The sequence below is a fragment of the Habropoda laboriosa genome, unplaced genomic scaffold (genome assembly GCF_001263275.1).
Source record: "Habropoda laboriosa isolate 0110345459 unplaced genomic scaffold, ASM126327v1 scaffold101, whole genome shotgun sequence".
In the NCBI taxonomy this organism is placed as follows: domain Eukaryota; kingdom Metazoa; phylum Arthropoda; class Insecta; order Hymenoptera; family Apidae; genus Habropoda; species Habropoda laboriosa.
This window is the reverse complement of record NW_017100207.1, coordinates 688,239-695,720: the sequence shown is the minus strand read 5'-3', so window position 1 is coordinate 695,720 and position 7,482 is coordinate 688,239. Positions and strand designations below refer to the sequence as shown.

The 7,482-nt window shown below is 45.1% G+C and overlaps 1 protein-coding gene across 1 annotated transcript in view; it reads left to right on the top strand.

The window, feature by feature from the left end:
• Positions 1 to 7,482, top strand: part of LOC108570640 (ubiquitin carboxyl-terminal hydrolase 48-like) — a 55,151-nt gene that overhangs the window by 25,599 nt on the left and 22,070 nt on the right. The window contains exons 13-15 of the mRNA XM_017932525.1: positions 1,239 to 1,369; positions 1,861 to 1,980; positions 4,863 to 4,988. Of these exons, the coding sequence (XP_017788014.1) occupies positions 1,239 to 1,369; positions 1,861 to 1,980; positions 4,863 to 4,988 (377 nt within the window). The remainder of the gene's footprint in view (positions 1 to 1,238; positions 1,370 to 1,860; positions 1,981 to 4,862; positions 4,989 to 7,482) is intronic.

Here is a 7,482-nt window from a genome sequence, read left to right as displayed (position 1 = left end):
GATGCGTCCAGAAGAGATGACGTAGAATAACTGAACGAAAGGGTTAAGGGAGTGGGAAAGGGGTGTTCCTGATTCTCAGTCAGCCCTACGCATCCCTGATTAGCTTAGGTTCGTCGTATTTCCGATTAAACTCGATAGCAAACGATCCTATCGTACGCCCTCATGCACCGCTCTGTAATTGGAGGTCCAAGGGTGGACATTTGAATTCATTCGGAGTACCAACTCCTTCCACCTATCCATTCCCAGAAACCGCTGTACCATCTACCCAAAATCAAAATCGAATCTCTTGAAAAAACAAAAAAGAAAGAAACATACAACTTTACAGTACTTAGGAGACTAAAATTGATGGGTTCGTTTAGCTCTCTAGTAGCAGGTCATTGGCCATTAGGTCATTGTTCCACAGCCTCTTCTTGCGGGATGTTCACGTGGAGCGGCGGCGATACTTGGGGTAATTAGGGCCGTGGAGGAGGGGAAGGGTGGTGGACATTCGAATTCATTCGGGGTCAGAGCGTTGGTACAGGGGTTGGCGGGCAGCCCCTTTAGCGGAAAACTGTCTGAACATGACGTAACGCTCCTGAAAGCCGGCTCTTGGATAGGAGAGCCTGGTTCTGCCTGGTTTTTGCGCTGTCCGGCCAGCAACAATGGCCGCTTCTTACGCGGCTCTGGTCACCGTATATTATTAATTACTGTATTAATCTCGCCGACCGTAAGCAATCTATTATACATGGGATAAGAGGCCACTGAGAGCCAGTGGCGGCTTCGTCGTCGTCAAAATCACCGCCCACACCCTGATCCTCTGCTCTCTCTCCCTCTGGCTTTCATACGCTATTGGTAGTTTCTCTTGTGACTTTGTAACTTTGTCGCTCGAGAGGGTGGTGTCGATGTAATCTGACCCGGGCTGGTGTTAACGAAGGGTGCCTGCGGGAAAGGGTGTCGGAGGAGAATCTTCCAAGTGGCCGTTGTGGCAGGTTCGGTGTTGCTTTCGATGCTTCTGAAGGAGAAGATGGATGCTGGGTGTCGATCGTTGACGAATCGCTAATTCGTTCGACTCTGTAGAGAATAGAATTTTCTGTAGTAATTGAAACAAAGTTTCTCCTTCTGTTCTTTATCTTTTAAAAGATGATACGGTTCGCTTTTATCATTCTTTCGATAGATCTTGCGACGGTAGAAATTGGAATATGCGTAAGAATTGAATAAAGGGAGAATTTCGAATTTGATTATTTTCTCTGTGTTTCCAGATCTGTGCGCGGCGTGTATGCTGGTCAGAGTGGAGCAAGAACGTCTGGAGAGCCTGAGATACGACAGGGCGACGATTTATATAAAGTGCGTGGAGGAGAACGAGGACGCGAAGGCAGAGAACGACACTGAGGTGAGCGGGGGGGATCAAAAAATCGATAGTTCCCGAAGAGATCGAATCAACGAAATTACGAGCGTGCCTCGGTGAATTACTCGAGCATCGAGCGACAAGGGATTTTTGTTAATGGTCCGACGTGCCGAGTCACCGTCGAGTGTGTGTCTTGGAACCGGTCCACCGGTTCAGATTGATGTCGGTCGATAAGGAGATTGGCCCCATCTCATTCATTTCACGATAATAATCGTCATTACGTTTCCACGGCTCGACCTCAAGCCCACCTGCTCTTCCCCTCTTCTCTCTTATTTTTCTTTCATTTTCATGCTTGAAATGATATGGACGTGTTAAGGACTCGTACGAGATTTGATAAAGAAAGAAAATACCTGAACTAACTTTATTGATAAAAAATTATTCTGAATTAAAATATTCTCGTTTACACTTCAGATCTCTGTTCAGAGAATCGAACTTCTGACCCAATATTTTAATTCAGAATTCGAATTCTGCCTCAGGTGGCAGCGAAGAGACCTAAAATGGAGAACGCCAGGCCATCGAGGACCAGGAGGAACCTGAAAGGATCTCACGAACTGAAAGTGTCCTCGGAGATCACTTTGAAAGAGCTAAAACTAATGGTGAGTGTACAATAAAAACAAAATTTCCATTTCATCAAACAAACAAACAAACAAACACGTTCACGTTTCGCGATGTTTTTTCAACGCGTTCACAGCCCCAATCGATCGTAGCTGCTGACAATGACAGTGATCGCGTGGTAATTGAATGAGATTACCTCCGCAGTTGGTTTTTACGAGGGTCGATCGTTTTCGAGGTAGACGATGGAGAGAAACGACGGAGTCCCTCCTAAAATCGGACACCCTGTAAGCAGGTTCTTCTCCCGTTTGGGTTCGTTCACTGGAGGAAAGTAGTAAAGCCGTAGTTATGGCTGGTTAGCATATGCCCGGGCCCCGGCAGTGTGCTTAAACTATTAAGCGTATTTATATTGCGAGGCTGTGGCCATCTCCTTCTCCTTCTCGTCGAGGCCACCGGCAAAAAGCCGAAAGAGCATAAACCTCGCGCTAATAACAGGCCTCTCCGACTTCTCCACTCCACTTCACTCCACTTCGCTCCACTCTGGCCCTTTCAGTACCAGTGGCTGTTCAATTCTCTCTCTTTCTATCTCTCCTTCGAGGCGTCTCTTGTTTTTTCATGTAAAACTTCGAATCAGTCCTGGAGGATTATTGGAATAGAGAAACTGGACGGTTCGGGTGTATAGAACACTTCGGGGGTAGGATTTTTACGCGTGTTCGAGGAATCGTGGCTTTGAATAGCATTCTAACAGTATTAATAACGACAGTAGTTTATATACGCGAACTCTTTGATATCTGATACAATGTACGAACGAAACTTTTATTTTTATTTTTCTAACACACTCCTTATTTTAACCTTTTCACTATTCTCTCTTGAAAGAAATAGAAAAAATCGGCATACATTGAATTCAGGACACTCTACTCTTCCTTTGCGCATACATTTGCACGAGCACCGAGTCAAAAAGTAACTTTTGTTCCTTGATAAAAATGTGTCAAAGGGTTAACGAACCGGCGGAACAATTCTCAGCGATTTCGATCGACGGAGAACGAAAGATTCCGTGTTGAAAGACGCAGAAGACCTACACAGTATCTACCCTAGGTAGATTCTTCTCTCCGCAATGGGTTCACGAATTTTTCTCCGGGGTTTCCCGCAAAAACGAAGCGGCAAAAAGGACAGAACGTTGCCTCCTCTCAGGTTTTACCGCAATAATTGCCAGCCGGCCAGTAGTAAAACTCTTAAATTTAAGCCGGCGCATCTCGCGGCTGTGTTGAACCGGGGAAGATCGTTTTCCAGCGACGGGGATCTCTATGCCGGCTGATCGATGGATCGTCGTTCTACCTTTGCGAAGTAGCCAAAGATTAGTAGAGGATACCGGTTCGAAAGTATCGACTGGTGCGAAAGGGTGTAACACAGATCGGGCAGAGTTTGACAAAAATGATAGTTCGCGTTTGGTTTTTGTGCAACGGCAAAAATCGACGAATTTCATGGTCGAACGCGGACAAAAGTCGCGAGCAAGCAAGCAAATCGGGACAATAGCCGGTGCGCCACGGTTTTACGTAATCATAGGTAACGCCGATTGCCACCTCTAAATATTACTTTCTACCACATTCCATGTCACCAGGCTCCCTTCCTTTTTTACACCGTTCTATTCCACTGTTCCTCTGTGACGAACGAATCGACACGCTGGCTTTCTGTTTTGTTTCCGAGATCAATACGACAGACATACACCGCCTCTTTTTTGTCTTTCTTCAAAAATATGAAATGAAAATATGAAAAATGTGAAATCTTGTGGCAATTGGTGTCAAAAGTGTACAATTGAAGCTCGGAAAGGAAAGATTTGGATTGAGCAATTCTTTCTAACGATTCGAGTAGGCTTTCGAAATAATTCGAGAGGTGAACGAATATTTGGACTTCTACCATTGTATCTCGTAAACATGTTGTTAAGCTCTCGCCTCTATTTATCGCTCTGGACGAGCACCTCTCGTGGCTCGAGAGCTGAAACACCCTAACGAGGAAGCATCAGTTTCTTGACCCAACCAATCATTTCTACTCTTCCCTCCGGTTATCTTTTCGTACTTTTTTCTCTCTCCGGGGTAAACGCTGGTATTATCCCGTAACTTTCGTCACTTCAGAGGTCCTCCGTGGAGATCCGCGAAATTAGAGGCTGAGAAATTCACATCTTTGTAAAATAGTACTTACTTCACCATTCTTCATACATTCTTCAAGAATTAACTCGATAAATCGATTGGTTTCATTGATACACTCAAATGAACGAAAGAAAACTTGCTCAGTTTTCAAAGGGTTTTCTCGTGTGTGCTCATCTCCGTTTTCTTCTCTCTCTCTCTCTCTCTCTCTACTTTTCTGGCTGTTTCTCCCGCCGGTTACTCGCTCGTAAAACAGAAACCGACCTGCACGTTTACACGAGGCAACAGGGGCAGCTGTTGGCCTCCTGTTCTTGAACGAAGGGCAAACTCGAGATCGTTCTCAAAGTTGCTTCCACAAATTAAGCAATTACCCGGGACGCATGCTCCTCGATTCCGACTGTTCGGTCCTTTTCCATCGGTTTCTTCTCCCTGGTCGCGTCGCGGTTCGCTTTGGAGTTCAATGCCTGCAAAAGGAGGTAACACGGCCCGCTGGAATTTTGTACGTTCCTGGAATCTCTTGCCACCGCGACTCATTTTCGCCGCTTTATGGCGAACACTTTGTGTCCCCGCTGCTTGATGCACACTGGCGTTCATAAACGTCCGGGTACTCAATTATGTTCGTGCAGAAAGTATCGTGTGATTTAAATTACACCTTTTCGCCGAGAGAAAAGAAAGAAAACTTGCAGTGTCTACTATAAAAAATAGAACCAAATTCGGTGAATGAACGATTGAAATTGTGAATTGTACGAGAATTAAAGTATGTCTTTTTTTGTTCTGTTTTTCAGACGATGCAGATCTGTGGTGCTGGACCCTACGATCAGCATCTGATGTTGGGCGAGCACGAGCTGATCGACGACAATCAGAGTCTCGCTGCACTTGGTATATTTCCTGGAGCGCTTCTCACCTTGAAAGTAAGTCGTTTACCGTTCTCTTTCCTCAAGATTATTTAATTCTAAGGAAACAGCGATTGCACTAAATCCTTGGAACTTCGGTCTTCCTCTGAATGTTAGTAGAACACCTAGAGTATCGACTCGAGAAATGAATATTACAGTTGTAATTATCGTGGACCAGAAGTGATTCATATGATACAGATCTACGTATCTCTCTAATTTCCCACGTTGCTGAAACACGTTCGACGTAGGAAAAAATAGCGGAATAATCATGGAAAAGAGCCTTGAAACGTGGAAACACGCGCGGAGAATTGGCTGCCCTTGTGCGGTTTTTGGTGTCAGTCTCTTTTATCCGTGAAATTTTCACGCAATCAGCTGTGATTGCCACAACAGCGGTCACAATGCATTCCCTAATAAGACACAGAGCGGTCCATCTCTCTCTGTTATCCCTGGCATGGCATACCAAGCGCTGAAGCATCCGAATAAGACCCTCAGGATTGTTCGAAAGATTCGCTCGCTCGATGAACGTGTTCCGTTGGGCAAGAAAACGGTCCAGTGCTTCCTGTATTCGATTCGCCGCGATTGTTTGCTCCTTAACCCTTTGCTTTGTAATTGAGAGCCACGCTCGTGGTGCTGATCATGGTCGGAATATGGAAAATCTCTCGATGAGAAATTTCGGAAAAATCTCCGTGATAAATTTCAGGAAAATCTTTTAATCAGAAATTTCAGAAAAATCTCTCAACGAGAAATTCCACTCTTTGGAAGATTCGAAAATAAGAAAATGCCATAGAAATTCATCGGAGTTAATTAGAAAACGTAGGAATTAAGCACGGTGTCATTCGGTAGCTGTGTTAGATAGAACGAATTTACCGGAGATTTTTACGAACGTTCGATCGGTAGTTGGAAATCAATTATCGCTGTTGAAACTGATCGGCGCGCTCTGGTGATTACCTGAAAAATCCGGCAAAGATACGATCTGAGCGAGTTCCAGTTGCGTTGCATGTGGTAGGGAGAAGAGAAGAAAACGAGAACAGAGAGATAGAGAAAGAGAGAGGAAGCTGGGGCGTGCTGGACAAGTTCGATAAATAGATATAGCGGTACGTAAATGTGTGTAGAACCGGGCATAACTCGCGGCTTAGTCAGCCGCATTCGCCACGGACAAACCGTGATCGATTTCAGCTTTTTCACCGGTCGAACAGAGTTTTTCCCAACGGAACGGCGGATTAACGCATTAACGGGCCGATTTCAGACATCCCAATTTTCGATATATCGCGCGGCGAATTCCGCGTCTGCCAACCTCACTGACAGACCAGTTTGTCAATCTAGACACACACCAGCTGATTATAATACCGGCTGATTGATATTACATCAATCATTGATAATGATTTAACGAATCTCTAATTCAGAAAATCACTTCAATCTCATTTTTTCCCAATGGAATTTTATCGTTTCTCTTCTTACCTGTATTTTACACCGATTATTATATTAACCCTTTTGCCCTCGAACGATATTTCAACATTTCCTACCGGCATGTCGATAATTGTAATTATCGTTCGTCGTGCAAAATTTACGATCGTTTCTTTTTTCACTGAGAAAATGCAATTTTAGATTTCCTCGTTTGTAGGTACGATTCAATCGCAAAATTGGTCAAATTTGACATTTTACATAGTTCTCTAAAGAGCGAACGGGAAATTGGATCTGTGAGTGGATTTCTAATTAGAAGATTTCGCACGAAATCTTTCAGTTTCTCCTTAGATTAGCTTTTCTCGATCGTTCGCTGGTGGCGTGTTAATTGTTGTCAGAGGGACACGTTTGTCACGCGAATAGGGGTGGGGGAAGGGAGACGGTGACAAACAGATGCAATTTAGATTTAAGATCTAGCTACCGTTTCCCTTAAGCCCGAGACAATGGATAAGTAACGTCGGCAATGGTCCAAGATAACGGGCAAGACCGCCGATTTTGTCTTGGGATTAGCGAGAAACGCCGCTTCTCGAGATTAGAAGTGTTAATTGGCCTCTTACTCCACGAAGATTAGCCCTCGTGTGATTTCGCCTCGAGGAATCTTCTTTATCCGTTGGAATTGACCGATAACCATCCCTTTCACGCTTCGCAATCACAATTCTCCGCTATTCCAACGATCTTATTAATTTTCCCCGCGTGATCCTCGCATTTACGAATCGAGCAATTCGCAAACAATTTCTTTTCACTTCACGTGTTTCGAAAGAGAGAGAGGAGAGACGGTGAACGGCCATATGCCGTGTGGACATTCGCGATTCTGTGGGCTGCATATCTGGCAGTTTCGCGCTGGGCCACGGGGATCGAAGATTCAGCCAAAAATTCAGCGGACGTGCCCGGTTTTTGCCGGGTCAAAAGCTGTCGCCGCCGCCGCAGTCGCAGTCTCGGAGTCGGCGTCGTCGCCAGGCAGCCGACACAGTTCACTGATTTTATGAAAGCAGCTCGGTTTGGCCCCGCGCTTGCATTTCTACCGAGTGAAACACCGTTAACTCTCGACACG